Source organism: Acinonyx jubatus, chromosome D4 (genome assembly GCF_027475565.1).
Source record: "Acinonyx jubatus isolate Ajub_Pintada_27869175 chromosome D4, VMU_Ajub_asm_v1.0, whole genome shotgun sequence".
Taxonomy (NCBI): Eukaryota; Metazoa; Chordata; class Mammalia; order Carnivora; family Felidae; genus Acinonyx; species Acinonyx jubatus.
The window spans coordinates 35,048,449-35,067,500 of NC_069391.1; the positions used below are offsets into that span (position 1 = coordinate 35,048,449).

The window sequence follows — 19,052 nt, forward strand, 5'->3', positions numbered from 1 at the left end:
CGTCAACAGCAACCTGACTCCAGCCAGAATCCTGTGTCCTGTTGACCTTCCATAGCCAAGGGTTTAGAAAGAGACATACATTCTCTCCTTCCTGGCTGCTAATTCCACTCATTCCAAGGAGCCACATGCCCCCAAATCTGATAGATGCTTTTCAGTTCATAAGTTTATTTGCCCCTATTTCACAAAGAGATTGAGGTATAAGGGTATATGTAAGATGAGAAATTATGAATAGTTAAAATAGTCTTAGGGAAAGTGATTCAGAATGGAAAGTCAGACAGAAAAATAACAGATGAAATACTGTATCCCTCCAGTAAAAACTCAGGGTATAAAAAGCAAAGTACAATTTGGTAGAAGCAATTTTTCTTACAGTTATTGGTATGTGTAGTGGATTGGATAGTCCCCCAAAAGATATACCCAAGTCTTTACCCTGGTACCTATGAATGCAAACTTACTTGGAGATGAAGTCTTTGCAGACATAATTAAGGATTTGGGATAATATCATCTTGGATCTAGGGTGTGCCCTAAAGCTGACACACACATAGAGAAGGTGGAGGCAGAGACTGGAGTTATGAGTCTATAAGCCAAGGAACACCAAAGACTGTCAACTGCTACAATGATCTAAGAGAGGCATGGAATGGAGTCTCCCCTAGAGCATCAAGGATCCAACCCTGCTGGTATCTTGATTTTGGATTTCTGGTTTCTAGAAGCATGGGGGAATAAATCTCTGTTGTTTAAGGCCATCTGGTTTGTGGTGCTTTGTCACCATACCCCCAGGAAAACACTATGGGGTGCACCCTTGCTGTTTTGTACCTTCATGCCTGTACCGACATGGTTCCTTCTCTTTGAAGGATTCTCCCCGCTTTTGTTAACCAGAACACTTTTTTCCCCCCTCATGTTAACCAGAACACTTTTATTCTGCTATGAAGAGTCACTGGAGGTCCTGGGCAGAAGAGATCAGCCCAGACTCCCTGGACTCTTCCCAAAAAGGCCATTCCATATCCATCCCTATCCTCACCTCTATGACAAATTATTTGTTTTTTGTGTTTGTGTTTTAAATTGCTTGTCAGTCCCTGAGGCTTGGGATTTCTCTTTATCAAGTCCACCTCAAGCAAGAATACTACCAGGAACAAAAAAGGTCAACAGCAAACATTTGTTGACTAAATAATTCAGGAGGCAATAGGAATACTGAAAAGAGGAGGATTAATGTTGTCTGTGGTGGTCATAAAAATGGAATGGGATAGTGTATGCAGAATCAACAGAATAGGTAAAGCATGACCTGTCCAGGGCCTGGTCATCCATCCAATGGGACCAGAAGGGTGACGAGAATAGAGGAGAAAGAAAAGGGTGAAGACTACAGAAGATAAGGCTGGAAAGGCTTTGAATGTTGGGCCAGGAAGTTAGACTTGACCTGTGAGCCATGGTGCCTAATGCTGGTGCAACTACTACCTTCCCCCAGGCCTCTATTGTTGGACACTTGCCTTGTAATCAGTCTTCTTCTCAGCCTTACAGGAGCAAAGCAAGAAACAAAACAAGATGGTCTGTGGACTACTGATCCTTGGCGTTGCTCAGTTTTTTTTTCAGAATATTTCCATTCAGTGAAAAAAACATTAAAACATTTCCAGTACATTATAAATGAAACCAGTTTTTTGACATATGTATACAGTTGTGAAACCGTCACCACAAGCAAGATAATGAACATATTCACCACCCCCAAGTTTCCTTGTGCCCCTTCCCACCCTTTCCAAGCATCCCCACCCCCAGGCAACCATGGATCTACTGTCACTATAGATTAATTAGCATTTTGCATAGTATTCCACCATGAATTTTACATTATTGGGTACTATATATTCTTGTATTCCTATAAATACTCTTGAGCTTTGTTCTTGGAATTGGTTGTGTTGGAAACCATTTGATTCTTTCAGGTCTTCCTCTTAAGTTAGTCAGGCAGAATCAGAGAAGACTTGAGACCAGGGCTAACTTTCCCCATCACCACGGCAAAGACTCTCCCGAGTACTGTAGTCAGTGCTGCATCAACTGTTAAGTTTTCCACTCTGACTGGTGAGAACAAAAGTGGTTCTTGGCCCTGTGTGAGCTCCAGATTTCCTTTAATCCTTTCAGTTGTTTTCCTCACCCACGTGCACTGACCAGTACTCAGTCCAAGGCTGGAGGGGGACCCTCTGCAGATCTCCAGGTTCTCTCTGTGCAGCTCTCTCCTCTCTGGTAATCCGACCTGCAGACTCAAGCCACTTGGTTTTTTCCAGACTCCCAGCTCCGTTTCCTTAATGCAGGGAGACCACCAAGCCATTCCTGGGCTTCCCTTCCTTGCTCCATAATCTGGAAACCTCTCAGTAGTCAGCTAGGGCACCCCTCTCTGGTCTGCCATCTCTCAAAGTTCACTGTCCTTCCTTGACTCATCTCCAGTGTCTTACAAACTGCTTCATACGTTTTTTTACATGGTTCCAAAAGACACGGTGAATCTGGTCCCTATTACTCTAACTAAATTTGGCTGGAAGTAGAAATTCCTGAAACTGCTTTTGAGCACTATGACAAATGTTGCAATAAATTTGATCTTCTGGACTGTTATGCTTATTGAGAAAATGGGTACATATAATAAAGTTGTTTTTTTCTGCATTCAAAAATACTTTAAGAAATTACTTTGGTGTTAAGATTGCTAAGTGTCCTTTTGTGGGGAGGACTGTTCTGAAGCTATGGTTGTAGCAGATGACATTGGAATTTTGCTCATATCCCTGTGTCTCTGTCAGTGGGCTGCCTGCTCAAAAGTAATTCTTTTTGCCTGCCTGCCAAACCCACTTTGCCTGGATGCATAGAGAACCAATGGACTGAGAAAGACTCCTGAGGGCAGCTCTTAAACAATGACTGATTTTATTATTATTACTATATGTTTATTTTTGAGAGGGAGAGACAGCGCAAGCACGGAAGGGGCAGAGAGAGGAGGAGACACAGAAACTAAAGCAGGTTCCAGGCTCCAAGCTGTCAGCACAGAGCCTGACGTGGGGCTCGAATTCACAAACCAGGAGATCATCACCTGAGCCAAAGTCAGATGTTTGACTGACTGAGCCACCCAGGCACCCCAACGACTGATTCAAAACAAAATAAAAATCACACACACACACACACACACACGCACACACACACACACACACACACACACACACACTTTAGCGCCTTAATCTGAACGGGACGTAAGGCATCTGGCTTGGATTCCTTCTCTTCTTCCCTGTCTCACTTCCCCATTCCCTTACTGGGTTTAACTGGAAACACCTCCTAGTAAATGAGTTTAAGAAGTGATTTGTTTCACAACTGTGAGGGTGGGTATGTACAATGTGCACTGTATAAATGTACCAGCAACTTAAGTTGTTCTCTCTGGCTAGAGCCACAGTGAAACAGCTTCATCACATGAAGGGAATCCTTGCATGGCACGCATAATAGATGGTGCCTTCCAAAGGATGGTACTTCTCTGAATGTTAACCTAAAGTTAACCCCAAGTAAAACCTAAGGACCTTTGCTGGGCCTGGATCCTGGTGATGGTTCCTACAACGTGACATTCTTAACCAATCGAATGTTCCACTAGATAATCTCCAATTCTTTCCTTCCCCACCAGCTGACTTTTAGTTCTCACCCCATGATTATTTATCTTGACAGAGCTTATACTCTCCTGGTGCCCCGCTTATATCTGTTTCCCAGTTATGCTAGTAAGTGATTCCCCTCAGTCAGCTGAGTCTTCAGTGGCCTTGTTCTTCCACAAAGTGGTCCAAAAGGTCTGTAGACCATGCCATGGAGCTAGCAGTCCTTATTTGAGATGAATGGGATATGTCCCACCAAACCCTCAAATACTGGCACAGTCTCATGAAAGTCTAAGCCTTGTAAGAGAAGGATACATCTGGCTCTTGCTTTCAGATATGGCATGCAACCTGAATTCCTTCTTGTCCAGAGAATTACTTTTGAGACATGAGACATTTTGGGCTGGGTAACTCTTTGTTGTGGGGAGCTGTCCTGTGCTTTGTAGGATGTGTAGCCACACCCTTGGCCTCTAGTCACAAGATGCCAGTAGTACCTTCTAAACTGTGAAAACCAAAAATGGTAATATCAGAGGATCGAGATAGCTATGAAGGAATGAATGAAAGGCTCTTTTTTTTTTTGTATGTTATCTTTTGTTGGCAGAAGAATTTTCACTTTTTCCCTATGAGAAGCTTCTCTCCATATCTTTTATCAACAGATTATTGATAGTTAATCTGTCTCTTTACACAAACACAGCATACATCAATCTTTTCACGGTAGCACTAACAAACAATGTTTCATTGCTCATCAGAGAGGCATTGGGAGAAAGGAATGACAGTATCCCATTATTGTGGGAGTGGGGAGATGAACACTCTTACACACTACCAGGAATGTGTAAGTGACTGGGCAGTATATGACTTCTTGGGAATGTAATTTGGCAATATGCATTAAGATGTGCATGAAATATATGCATATTTTTTAGACCCACAAATTCTATTTTATCAAATAGAATAATCAGAGAAGATACGATGTGCATAGGATTTTTAAAAATAATTAAAATTAGAAACAACCAAAACGTTCAAGAGGAAGCTGATTAAATAAATTATGGTATAGCCATATAAACGGGAAATCATGTAGCCATTAAAACTAATGATATAGGCACATATTTGATTAGAAAACCAGAATTTCACAATGTATTAAGTGAAAAAACAAACTACAGAACAATGTAAATACGTATAGAAAAAAAGTATGGAAGGACACACTATGAATTTTAACTCTATCTTTGGGTGTAAGAATCAGATATGATTAAAAAAAATTTTTCCCCTTAAGATTAATATGTAATCCTTGTATAACAAAAATAAAGACTGAATACTGCAAATAGCATGGTCCATGAAAGCAAGACTTGCCACTGAGAGAACAGTAGACAGTTCTCTCCCTATTCTAAGAATGCCAAACAAACCAACATCTAACCCAGAAAAGGAGCCACACAGGTTGCTGTGATCCAAGCAGGGCCAGAGGCAAAAGGTGTTCAGGCTTCTCAAACTTAGCAACTAAACAGATTCTTCTTGTTTGGGACATCTGCTTTTCTTCTCAATTGTATTTATTCAGTTAAAGTATTATCTGCTCAACTGTGGAGCCTCTAATATATTTTAAGCTCCCTATTTTTGTATGGAAAGTTAGCGTGTGAGTCCCTGACTGACTCTAGCTGAACACTTGGTGTAAGAATCAGGCGCCAAGGCAACAAAGAGGAAATGGAGCAGAAGGTCCTTGGTGTTTCTGCTCTTCCCTTGCCATCCCAATGCCCGCAGGTAAAGTAGCTCAGCTGCCTTTCCTATCTGCATATAAATGCATGGACCTGAAGTATAAATTATATCCTTACATGCCTGTCTAATAAAAAAAAATTGGGAAAATAGGATAATGTGCAGAAACGAGTGGGGAAAAAAAAGAGCTTTATTTCTTCCATTCTCCGAACAATCTGCTATGTATGAAAGACCCTGAAGAACGGCAATCCCCTCTCTGCCTGGAAGAGGCCCTTGCGTCCAAAGGAATGCTAGCCACACCACACCAATAATAAGCCAGGCTTGTCCTAGGTCTTAATGAGGAATAACACCAATTATTTCAAGACTTACCACTCTATGAAGCCATTTTTCATGGCTGTCACTTTTAGCAGGGTGTTAAAAGACTCTGGCCACTTACCTGAGAGTCAAAACAATCCCAGCTGATGTTAGGAAGCCACGAACCAACACACAAAGAACGCTTACACTTCGCCGTGAGCAGGGCGGCCACAGGGAAGGCGGGGGACTAAAGACTGTGCAGCCACAATTTACGCTGAAGCTGTTTCAGTGCGAGGAGACTCTCCCCTCCCCGCCGGAAGGTGAAGGGAGCTGATCCTACCACATACACAGCAGTTTGTGTACTTCACAAAGAGTAAAACACAAACTTAAGAATCTAACATAAACTGGCCCGAGTTAACTGACTCCATCTCATTTTATTCCGGCATAGAGCTAGTGCTTGGGCAACAAGGGCATTTTGAACCCAGTTTATGGAGATTTTATAACTCTAGTGACTTGTCTAGCCCAAGCACACCCTTTGTCACCCCAAATCCTTGCCTTTTTACATAAATGACACACTTATTTACTCTATTTCAGACATTTTATTTTTCTTATTCTAACATTAGGCTTTGATAAGTACAAAAATTCACAGGTACAAAAATTTCTGTATAGTCTTGTGGTAGTTAAAAAACCCGTGAAAACAGAATAATTTTTTAATTGGGCAGTATCTGTCTCTATACATCCAAGTTGACAGTCTTCTTGAAGTGTGGCTGTAAAAATGGTGAGAACTATTGCACTGTGATTACGTTAAACCTTTTAATGATTCTTTTTCACTTGTTTCAGGAAATCTATCTTACGACATTTACTGGATGGGTTCCTTACTTGTATTTTGCTATAGGCCAGTGTCTCTGCCTCTTCAGGGCTTCAGTGATGGCACCGTCATCTTTCTGCCTCTGATGCTCTGACCATCAGAAGATTATGCCACCAGCTTCAAGAGCTAGGACAGCTGGATTTAGATTTATAGCTATTACCCCTTTCCAATGTTAAAAAAAAAAGTAATGCTGAAAAATATGAATTTTTCATATTAGCATTGATTTCTCTTCCTGCAAGGATTTAATTTTCATACTCCCACAGCATACGAATTATATTTGATGAGCTTTTACTTTTTCAAAAAAAGTATTTTTAAAAATTTTTCTTGAAAAGATTACTTCTTATCCCTAGGATTCTGAGTAAAAATGACGTATGGGAACGGAGGAAATCCGAGTACATGTCCTTTTTTTTTTTTCCTTCTATACCTAATAACCTGTTGGACGCAGAGAATGGAGGTCTCCATGGTCATTGTGCATTGGTTTCAGGTACGGCCGAGATTACAAAAAGAACAAAACAAAATTCATTTGATTTAATCATAGATCATAAACAGATTGCCATGATGTCACAGGCATGAAGACCAGACAAACACTGGAAAGCCAAATCAGAAGCTGCCTCACAGCTTGGACTTTTTTTTCCTCTGCTTAATGAGAAATAAATTATCACTGCCATCGCCCTCCAAATAGCTCTCCTTTTTCTTCTGTTTGCCCCGCTTGCCGTCTCTGGGCAGCTTGTCTTCTCTTGGCTTGTGGTAATGTGATGAGTGGTGGAAGGACTTGGGACCCTTCTGGGTCTTGAAGGTGCCAGGAGAATGGAGTTTTGGGCCCCTGGGGAAGTCCTCCTCCACTTCATGAGCCCTGTCAGCCTTCCTGTGTTTCTCACGCTCTTTGCGGCTCCTGCTCGCTTCTTTTTGGGTTTCTTTCTTTTCTTGAGGCCACCTGCTGTTTCTCCACGAGGCATGGCTCTTCCTCCTGCCATGGGGGGGCCTCTTCTCTGCTGTTTCCATGTGAGGTCTCTTGAACTGCCTTGGAAAATCCCCATTTTTCTGGAGTTCTGGAAAATATAAAAGTATTTCTGCATATTCAACAGCCAGACAGTCCACACACGGCTTACACTGCTCTGTAAATAACTCAGCAGACAGGGAAACTATAGACAATGAAATGTGTTAATGATACAACATTCGAAAGAGCCCTTACTAAGGTAAAACTCACCTGCTAAAAATTGTATGGTTATAGTTCTGTATTTCTGATTGCTAAAAATGGAAAATATCCAGAAATCCAAAGATATTTATTCTATTCAGTACAGTTGTACTAGGTTGAATGATAGAGACGAAGACTAGTGAAAGCAATCATCTCAGCTTTGTGAAGAAAAGTCACATCTGACCAATTCAAGTCATGGCGGGGATAAAGAAACAGCCTTTGACGATGAAGTGAAACAAGATATATCAAATGTCTCATGACATTTCAATCACCCTGTGAAGATAAAGTCTGGTCACAGTACTTGTAGGTGGATGCCAAACTGGACAGGAGATTATTCCTCCAGAGCAGACATCACTGGCTTGGAGAACACACACATGTGTTTATCTCAGACATTTTGGTCCCAGATCTGGTGTTACACTTTACCAGGACTTGGCACCCTTTTACTACAAGTGTCTGACAGGCATGATTCTGATGGGGTAAGTGAGAGATGCGGTTTGAGGGATAAAAACTAACATGTCAACAAAACCTTGACAGATTAAAGAAGTGGCCAATAAAAAAAATAGGGATGGGGGTGCCTGGGTGGCTCAGTTGGCTGAGCGACTGACTTTGACTCAGGTCATGATCTCACAGTTCGTGAGTTCCAGCCCTGTGTTGGGCACAGCCCGCTTCAGATCCTCTGTCCCCCTTCCTGCACCTCACCTCCCCCCTCGCAAAAATAAATAAACATTGAAAAAAAAAAGGATGAAATGCAAAGTAATATAAAGTTCACAAAAAGTGAACTCTAGGATACAGAGCAAAGGTAATTCCTTATAGACTTTAGCATGAAATACATTTTTTTTTCTAAAAAAAATGTTTATTTTTGAGAGAGAGAGAGGGAGAGAGAGGGCAAGCAGGGGAGGGGCAGAAAGAGGAGGACAGGATCCAAAGTGGGTTCCACTGATGTGGGGCTCAAACTCATGAACTGTGAGATCATGATTTGTGCTGAAGTCAGATGCTCAACCGACTGAGCCACCCAGGTGCCTGAAAATTCTAATGGATCACAGAGAACCTCAAAGTAGCCACAGAGTTCCCAATATTACTACTAGTTAAAAGTGAAAACAAAAGGTTTTCCTAGAATTATAAAAGTTATAACCACTCATTACAGAAAACCCGTGAAATACAAAAAGTATAAAAATAAAATAGGAGCCATAATCTTTTAATTCAGAGGGGACACTTTGGTGCATTTCTTTTCTTTTTTAATTTAATTGCCTAATAAATATCTTTATGTACTGTAATCTCTCTCTATATATAGTTGAGATAGAGTTTATATGAAATGTAATATGGAAAATATGCAGGAGTTGAAAATAATTCCTTTTGAAAAAGACCTTAAGTCAGAGAGAGTTGGGGGTGGGATGGAGAAAGAATACCAAAAAGGCTCTAAGAGTTACAATGTATAGGTCAACTTGAGAAGTATAGAACTATTTCATCCTGAAAGCAAGAAAAGTAACTGAGTAAACCACTGTTAAACTTAGTAAACTACAGCACAAAAGAAATAGAAAAAAGTAGGCCTAAATTATAAACAAAAAGAACTTCATGTTATCAACAGTTAAGTAAAGGAATCACAGAAGGTGGCTGTGGACCCTGGAGCTCTGCTGTAATCATGGCTGGTAAGAACAGACTTCTTTGGGGAAACTCCAGGAATCACCTAGCAGGAAGCCTTTCTTTCCATAAAAATACTAGAGACATACAAATGGAAAAAATAATTACTTGCCAAACAGAAAACTCTCAAAAAAAAAGAGCCTTTAAGACCCTGCTTCCCTGTATGGATAGAAGTATTTTCAGGACATTTTCTAAAATGGTCATGATGTGAAAAAAATGTTTAGTGTGAACAGATCATAATGCAGGGTTTCTGAAGTGGGTGCCTGATTACTGGAGATCAAGAAAGTTCTGGTTTCTATGGTAATTATTTAAAAACATTTTCTGTGCTAACCAATGACACCCAAAGCATGCAAAGACCGTGTAAAGGAAGACATTTAGGAACTACTGCAAAGGTAATCTCACAAGAATTCAACAACATACCTTTCACCTTTCGTTTTATTCTCTGTTCTCTCTCCCGAATTTCATATTTGTCATCATAGTAGTAGATGAATGGAGATGTTGGAAAGGTCTGGTTAAACATTCGTCTTTCTGTACATTCCTGCAAGTTGTTTGAAATTGTTTCAAATTATCAAATTTGAAATTAGGATGTCACAAGGGCACTGCTCAGGCAACCTTAACTGCAAGATCACAGACCACTGAGGTTAGAGACAGTCCCACATCACGGATACCCCACGCTGAGGCTCAGGATGTGGTCCTGCTGGGAGGCTCAGCCAAACCAACATCCAATCACACCCAACTAGGCTTACAGGCTTCTTTCAGGCTTGGATTTTCTTTCCTTACTTCTTTACCCATGAAACCTTTCTTGTCTTTTTTCAGTCTTCCCTGCCAAACCCCTCCCCCAGTCTGAGCTAACAGCAATGGGGGGCTGGGTCTCTACTGAACTTGCTCTGTTCCTCTTTTAAAGACTTTATTTGGCCTTATGTTGTATTAGACCTTTGCTTATCTGTCTCTTCCAACAGCCTTCCATCAAGTGCTTCTCCTTTCACATTTACACCCTAAATGCGAGTATAAATTCTTAGCTCTTTGCTCTTTTCCCTTCACCCAAATGGTTTGCAAGCTTATTTTAACCCAATACTGCTAACAAGGGCAGTGATCCTTATGGTGGGGAGCAGGATGGTGGTGGTGGGTTAGGTCTGGTTTGAAAATGCTCCTAGGTAATTCCAAAATACCCCAAAAAAATCCTCTCTTCTCTTTCCTTGCCCCGCTCAAGAGATCACTCCTCTCACTCATTTCTCTAGGTCGGCTCCCCACCTGCATGACTCTGGCTTTTGTACCTCTGCTAGTTTCCAAATCCACATCGTTGGCCTGAGCCACATGCAATAGAATAGGCTTTATTTATCATGATCTGTTGACATATATCCATTCAGCATGTCTGAGACCAACTTTTCTTTTCTTTGAAAGAGGTTTCCCTTTGGAACTTCCCCATTTCTGTCCTCTGCCATCTTGCCTAAAATGTATTTTATAAAGGTCCAATTCTTTTCAGTTAGGTATTGAAGAAAATTAGAACACCTCTTAGGAAGAAAGTATGTGAAATAGCCACATAAAATTTAGCTGACTTATCCTAACGTTGGCAAATATACTTGACTTGTAATTCTAAGATACCTGACTGAGCTGGCAGCCACACACTTAGTAAGAGCATGATTTGCAGATTATGAATCATTCTAAATATACATTTAAGTATTGGAAATAAAGTAATGTCAATCTGTACCTACTATTGGACTTTATCAAATCACATTTTACCTTAATTGTTTTTGCTCCAAGAACTGAAACATTAATAATATAATTGAAATCCTCCGTGTAATCCTCTTTCCCATTCCTCATTTGTCTCCTTCCCTTTCCAGAAGTTGCCACTGTCTTAAAGTTGGTTCCTGCCATTCTCATACATTTTATACTCTTACTACTACTAATGACTATTCTAATAAACAACAGTGTTAAATTTGAAGCATTCACACTTCATAAAAATGGTATCATTCTATAAATATTCTGAAGTGGTTTTAGGTTATAATAGCTTCACAGAATAAATTGGGTAGTATTCTCTTGGATGATCTGTTTCTGAATAAAGGTTTGATAAAACCTGACAATAAAACTATCTGGATCTGATCTATTTCAGGGGAGAATTCTGATTACTAACTTAATTTTTTTAGTGGTATTGGTTCATGTAGGCTTGTTCTTCATTTTGGTTAATATTTTTTTCTAGAGAATTATTTTCTAGAGAATTATTTTCTACAGAATTTTTTATCTGTATTTTCAGACTTAATTTTGAACTTTATTAAATACAAAGCTTATTTAAAATTTGTATTCTCCTATAATTAAAACTTACTGTATTTTAAGTTATTTACACTTTTTATTCACTATTTGTACCTTTTTTTTTCTTTGGGTAGTTTTTCCGAAGTCTTTTCTTTTGGAAAAAAATATGTTTTTAATTTTTTAAAAATGTTTTTATTTATTTTTGAGACAGAGATAGAGCATGATCAGGGGAGGGGCAGAGAGAGAGGGAGACACAGAATCTGAAGCAGGCTCCAGGCTCTGAGCTGTCAGCACAGAGCCTGATGCAGGGCTTGAACTCATGGACTGTGAGATCATGACCTGAGCTGAAGTTGGATGTTTAACAAACTGAGCTACTCAGGCACCCCTAAAAATGAAAATGTTTTTAAAGAACTAGCTTTTGGTTTTGTTGATGCTATTAATTTTGTTTTCTATTTCAATAATTTTGGTTCTTATCTTTATTATTTCCTTCTTCCAACTATCTTTAGATATACTGTGTTGTTGACTTTCAGGATCTTTTTGGAATTTTTTGGATCCTGAAGTTATAAGGCAAACCTATATGGTAGCCTAGAGAATTACATACATACATACATACATACGTACATATGTATTTCTTTATTTAGGCTTCATGCCAAGCATGGAGCCCAACGTGGGCCTTGAAAACATGATCCTGAGATCAAGACCTGAGCTGGGATCAAGAGTTGGACATTTGGCTGACTGAACCATTCAGGTGCCCAAGAATTACTTTTAGAAATCACTATCCATGGTGGCTCTAAGTTTCCAGAAGAAAGGGCACCCATAAAAGATTTGGGTCTAAGATTCTGCTATAGTTTGAATGTTTGTGCCCATCCCTCCCAACCCCAACCAGAATTCATCCCCAAGATGATGGTAGTAGGAGGTGGAGTCTTTGGGTAGTGATTTGGCCATAAGAATGGAGCTCTGATGAATGGGATTAATGTTCTTATAAAAGAGACCCTCACAGAGCTCCCTGGCCTCTTCTACCATGTAAGGACATAGCATGAAAGTGCCATCTATTAAAAACAGCCCCTCGGGGTGCCTGGGTGGATCAGTCGGTTGGTTAAGCATCTGGCTTCAGCTCAGGTCATGATCTCATGGTCCATGACTTCGAGCCCTGCATCAGGCTCTGTGCTGACAGCGTGGAGCCTGGAGCCTGTTTCAGATTCTGTGTCTCCCTCTCTTTCTTTCTCTGCCCCTCCACTGCTTGCACTCTCTCTCTCAAAAATAAATAAACATAGAAGAAGAAGAAGAAGAAGAAGAAGAAGAAGAAGAAGAAGAAGAAGAAGAAGAAGAAAAAGAAGCAGCAGCAGCCCCTCATCAGACATCAATTCTACTGGCACCATGACTTTGGGCTTCCCAGTCTCTAGAACCTAAGAAATAAATTTCTACTGTTTATAAACCACATAGTCTATGGTAGCTTGTTTACAGCAGCCTAAATGGACTAAGAGAGATTCTAATCATAAAATATTAAGAGCAAATTGCAATTACAAAGAGGTACTAAAGATCTTGATACACTCCCAGCACCCACTCATACTTTCACACGCTCTTGGAGTAGTCTCTCTGTAGAGTGACTACTGTTTTCTATGGTAGTTTGTAGTTTGCCTGATATGAAGCTGCTTAGGACTGTCCCTGCCTCTCCAACTACATGATGAGTGAGGTTAGGGAAGGGCGGTGCCACATTCACCTCAGAATACCTTTTATACGAAGAGGCTGTTCAGTAACATCTATAGAGCTGTATTTCTGCAAATGAAGGGGAGGGGTCCTCAGACATCTTTAATCATCTGCACAGTCTTCTATTTGGATCCTGTACAGTCTAGACTGGCGTGGCTATACAGAGCCATACAATATGATAAATATTTTCCAAAGCTAAATGTAAATTATGTTTTGATTATCCACATCGCTGGTCCCCTCCATTAGCACACACAATTGATAGTTGGCTATATAATTTATCTACTATTCTGGATTAGCCACACCACTGATCTTCTTCATTAGTGTGGATGATCTAGAATTCTTCATCTATGGCAGCGATGAGGCTGCCAAATTTGCTTTATTGTAAATTAAAAACTATCTAAATCTAGATTTCTGGGATAAATTCCAAATGTTTTTAATATATTTCCTATCTACATTAACAGGACTGACTAGTAAGCAATATGTGCCCAACTATAATTGTTTTTCTTTAATTGAACAAACATAAATGGAAAATTACACCCTTTTGCTTTAAAGAGGTCAGCAAGCATAAATTGTACACCTGTGTGATCTGTGTGGCAATGGAATACTCATGGGAATAGGTTTCCTAAACAGTGTTGGCAACATCTGGATTTTGGCAACGAGGTGGAATGCACAAAGCAGGAAAAGATCTAGAGCTGGTAATTTTGTAAGAAAAAGTATTCTTTAACAAAGTTTTTAATGTGCATTCTATGAAAATGGAGTATGGGTCTCTCGTCACCATACTATGGATTTGTTCACATTGGAAACAGCATCCAAGTGTCAGTATTGAGAAATCTCCCCGTACAACTTCTTTGCTTTGGAGATAAAGAAACTGAAGACCGGAGTGCGTTGTTCAAGTCACATGGTGAAGTCAGTAGCAGAGCAAAAGCCAGACCTGAGGATCAGAACTTCATCCTAGCTTTCATGTTGTAATCCTTCATTCCATGGTCCTGCTGCCCCAACGTGGAAGAAAAATTTCACCTGTTGGTGAACTGTGTTGTGTTTCTCCCTTTGCTGCAGAGGTCCAGCCCCAAGGTCTGCGTGAGGTGCCACGGTCAGAATTCAAGGTGGGACTCCCATGAGTCACAAAGCGCAGCACTACCCCTCCCCTTCCCACTGCTCACAGTTTTGAGGACTCCCATTTTGAGGACTCTCTACCCCCGAATGCTTTCTACCTCCTGTCATCAGATCGCATTTGATTTTAGTTTATTTTGGTTTCTAAGCTGTTAGAAGCCTACCAGGAGACTAGGAATGTATTTCTCCATACAGATTTTCTACTTTTTGTGCCACTGCCCTTCTTTCTCTGCGTTAGGATTCCCAGAATGCAGGAGAGCTTGCAGTCTATTCTTATTGCATCCTGTCTCTGGATGCGCTGCTGCTGTTTCTTACTTAACGAGACAACTGGCTAGGAGACTCCCTCCCATCTCACAGCAACAAATTCCTTCTGCTTTGACACTCTTGCACCTAAAACACACACAGTTTGGCCCTTTTAGCTGGGGCTGGGAATATGCAGCTTGGATAATCTGGACGTCTGTGGGGCAGACAGGCTAGTCAATGATACAGTATCTCTGTCTTTCCACTAGTGTCAGGGTTTATATGTGAGTGATGAAGATTTAAGTGAACACAGTATCAGGGAAAGCTGGAGATACCGGAGAACTACATAGAAAATCTCCAATCATGATTTTGGCTGTGTCAAAGTAATAGCAAACATAAGAACTCATGAGAAGTATAACCATTTTGGTGACTACTTTTATTCCTCTGATTGACTGTATGAGGTTTTTGTTTGTTTTAGCCTAACTTGTTCATGTATATTTAAAACAATTAAAAGAACGTGCTCTGACAGATCTCTCTGGCAGGGATGGGAAAAGCAAATCAGTTGAAAATACATTAAGTCTTACTTTAGGATGTTAGTTTATTAAAAAGGTAAGCATTCAGAATTACATTTTTTTTTTTTTTTAGTTCATCTTTCAGCAACCACTCCCAGAACAACAGAATGTGTTATGCCCAAATGCTACTCAAACTTACGTGTCCATAATGGCCTTCTTGCCCACAGTTGTAGCAATACACTAAGGCCGATTGTCCAGAAGGGGTCTTCGGCTTTTTGGGGGGTCCAGGTTTGGTCTGCAACATGAATATTTGTGAGCGTTTATTAAATGTTAGAAGAAAATTAAAACCTGATTCTTTCCCAAAGAGCTCTTTTTAGGTAAGAGATCCTTTAGAAATACTGCCTCCTAGAGTTTAGGACCTCACATCCAGATGATTCTCTGTGTTAAAGTGCACTACATGACAATTCCACTTCACGTCAATATGTGCTTTCCTCTTCTTCGCTCCTCATTCCATTAGGCGTTGTGCCCAGTACTGTGTTAGGTATTAGGTATCTCAGAGAGAGAAGCATAACAGGCTAGTAGAACATGAAAGACATCTAAACAGATGATGACAGAAGATGTAAGCAAAGTGAGGAACATGTATAAGGTTTTAATGGAGTGGCAAAGGGGACCCATCATTGGGATGGGGTGGAAGGAGTCAGGGAATGCTTACAAAACTTACATTTACTTTTAAAGAATTAGGTGTAAGTCAAATGGAAAATCCTAGGAAGAGGGGCTAGCATGAACAATGCATGAAGCTAAGAAAGCATACATGCTGACAAAGTATAACATGCCTAGCCAGGTAGACTGAAAAATGAGGCTGGAGAAAGCAGGGCAAAAGAAGGGAGGGCCTTAAAGTCATCTTAAAGAACTTAGGGTTTATCTGGGCTTTTCCATTTTAAGTGTTGTTTTAAATATGGGAGCAGAGTAGTTAGAATTTTATTTTGGAAAAACCATTTTGGCTTGTAGTTGTAGAGGGCGTGAATATGAACAGAAGGTTAGATGCAGTGAAAAAGGTGGCTGTTAGGAAATCAATGAGGTGACGAGGGTCTACACTACAAGAGTAACAAGATAGGAAAAAGGGAATCGATTTGGCCAATACATGAGGGGATAAAACTGGTATCACTGAACATTGAAAAGATATGAGGAATAAAGGAAAGGAGAAATTACGATGCTTTTCAGGTTTCTAAGTTGGGTGCCAACAACTGCTTCAGAAACAGTAGGAAATTAGAGGGAAAGATGATGAAGTCTAACTTGGATGCTGTGTATTTAGGTGATGTCCATTAGGCAGTTGTCTGTGTAAGATTAAAGCTGAGGGAACAAGTGTGAGCTGAAGATTAGCTCTGAATGAAATCTACCGTATAATAGTGGAGGCTAAAATGACCCAAGTGGACAGCATCGCCGTACCCAATATGAACAGTGGTGAGCTCAGGATGGAACCCTGGGCATAACATTTAAGGGGCAGACAGAGGAACCTGGGAAAGGGACAGAGAAGGAAAGGCTGAAGGATGCAGAATCACAGGAGAATATAGTCATAGACCTTAGAGAGTAGTTTCAAGAAGGGTGAACTGATCTGCAATGGAAAATACAGCAGAGGCTTAGTGAGATTAGAACGGAGAAGCATCTGTTAGATTTGGCAATTGTTCATGGATAACCTTAGTATGAGAATTTTGGAATTGGTAGAAAGGTAATAAAGAGCAGAAGGCAACAGGTTGAAGAGTGAAGAGATGAATACAAAGGTGATAAAACCATAAAGAATGAGAAAATGATTCCCCACAGAAGCCAGGATAGTAGTTACTTCCAGTGGGGAGAAAATGCACAGAAGGTTTTGGGGTAGCTGCAATTTGCTATTTCTTGAACACAGTGGTGTTATATAACTTAAGTGTGTGTGATGTAACTATGCATTTTTCAATATGTATGTTACATTGGACAGTAAGGAATATTTAAAAAAATTGAACAGAAGCAGAAAAAAAGGGGATGGCAGGTATGTATTCTTTTGAGAAGCATGAATAACAAGGGGCAGAATAAGGTCGAGCAACATCTAGGAAGGGGATTTGGTAGAGTTTGCTATTAGAATGAGAAAGAGATCTGAACATGTGAGGAAGCTAGTAGAGAGGGAGGTGGCGAAAACAGGAGAAAAGGGAGAAGACAGAGCTAAACCCCTGAGGTGGCAGGGGCTTTAAACAGAAGGAGAAAAACCTAATAGCCCTCCCACTCCTTTTTTTTTTTTTTTTTTTTTTGTAGATTGGAAGAAAGAGGTGAGAATGGGAATGAAATTGGATAAGTTTATTTCTTATTTATTTATTTTTTAAAGTGAGCTCTATGCCCAACGTGGGGCTCGAACTCATGAACCTGAGATCAAGAGCAGCACGCTCCCACAACTGAGCCAGCCAGGCGCCCTGCTTATGTTCTTTATTGGGATGCTATAACAAACAGTGCTGGTGTGCCAACTAATTTCATTATTACTGTTTAATGTGGCAAACAGTTGGCTTGTGGAGGTTTTATGTTATTGACATGGGAAAATAATCTATAGGCTATAAAAATCTTCTTCAACTTTATGTTTAGTTTGTTTCCTAAAATGGAAAACTGGAGGATAACAGTAGCCTAAAAGATCTTTTCTATTGAAAATGACTACAAATGCTACACAAAATAGAATTTACAATTTCAGCTATTGTCAACTGGGATATGATAACTAACAAAGGTCTTATATTCTCCAATAAAAGAATGTGGTTCATGAATTAAGACAAGCTAAAAGTCGTCAAGCATAGTTTTGACAGGTATGCATACAAGCATGTACCACTCACTCACTCACTCACTGCAGTGGCTCATAAATTTGTTCAGGTATAGAGCGGCAGGAAGACATGAAATTATTAAGCAGAAATTATTTTTCCATCTTTGTGTTACTTGATGTGACACAAAATTGCAACCATGAGTATATATGTGGTTTAAGAGAAAGAAATCAAAGCAAGAGATGTGTCATGGATGTGAAGGCAGAACACATAATGTTTTGAGGAAGAAGTTGTCAAAAGCTACTGGTGGGTTAAATAAGATAAAGACTATGAAATCCACTGGATTAGCAATCAGGAAGTTGCTGGAGACTAGAAACCGATGTGAGCAGTTTATTTGAGGGGTAGAGATACAAGCCAGACTGTAACGGGTTTGTTGTTAAGTAGAAAGAATTGAAGAACAGAACACTGACGACTTTTTCAAGATACCAGGTTGTGAATAAGAGAAGGGAAGGGGACAAGTAGAGCAGAACAAGTTCAAGGACGCCTCCATCAGTGATGTTTACCAGAGTGCTGGGCACATGGCATAAGCATATACAAGCATTCTTTCATTAATTTATTCAAAAAATAATTGAGTGCCTAATATATGCCAGATATCTTAGAATAGATTAGGTAACTGAGAAGTCAGACAAAAATCCCTGCTCACATCTCCCACGTTGGAAGACAGATAAACCAACAAAACACACACACACACACACACACACACACACACACACACACACAAAATCGGGTAGTAATAAATGGCACGCAGGCAATTAAAATAGAGTTAAAGGAATGAAAGTCATTGGTGGTGACTTAAATTGCATTTTAGAGAAACTCTCACTGGGATGGTCATTTCTTGTGATAAAAATACCCCCAAGTATGCAATGACTGGGGAACAGCATTCTAGGCCTCAGGCATGGGGACAGGGAATGCAAATCTCGGAGATGCGGGTAAATTTGCCATATTTGAATATCAGAGAAATATCTGTAAATTTGGAAGTGTAGTAGGTGAAGGAAGCGTGGGAGAAGAGGAGGTTCTAAAGATGGAGAGGGACTAGATCGCTTAGGGCTTATCATTCAGAATGGAGAGCACTGGATTTGAGTGGCATGAAAATCCACTCTAAGGCTAATGGTAGGTGCTCAAAAATTAGTCGGT

The 19,052-nt window shown here is 40.2% G+C and overlaps 1 protein-coding gene across 6 annotated transcripts in view; it reads right to left on the minus strand.

The window, feature by feature from the left end:
• Window positions 1-6,954: 6,954 nt before the first annotated feature.
• The window catches only part of ZCCHC7 (zinc finger CCHC-type containing 7), a 247,898-nt gene continuing 235,800 nt past the window's right edge, over window positions 6,955-19,052 (minus strand). For all 6 annotated transcript variants that reach the window (XM_015079483.3, XM_027039456.2, XM_053204927.1 and 3 more), the window contains 3 exons: window positions 15,290-15,385; window positions 9,695-9,812; window positions 6,955-7,490 (listed from right to left, as the gene is read on the minus strand). In XM_015079483.3, the coding sequence (XP_014934969.1) occupies window positions 7,054-7,490; window positions 9,695-9,812; window positions 15,290-15,385 (651 nt within the window). In that variant the 3' untranslated portion in view covers window positions 6,955-7,053. The remainder of the gene's footprint in view (window positions 7,491-9,694; window positions 9,813-15,289; window positions 15,386-19,052) is intronic.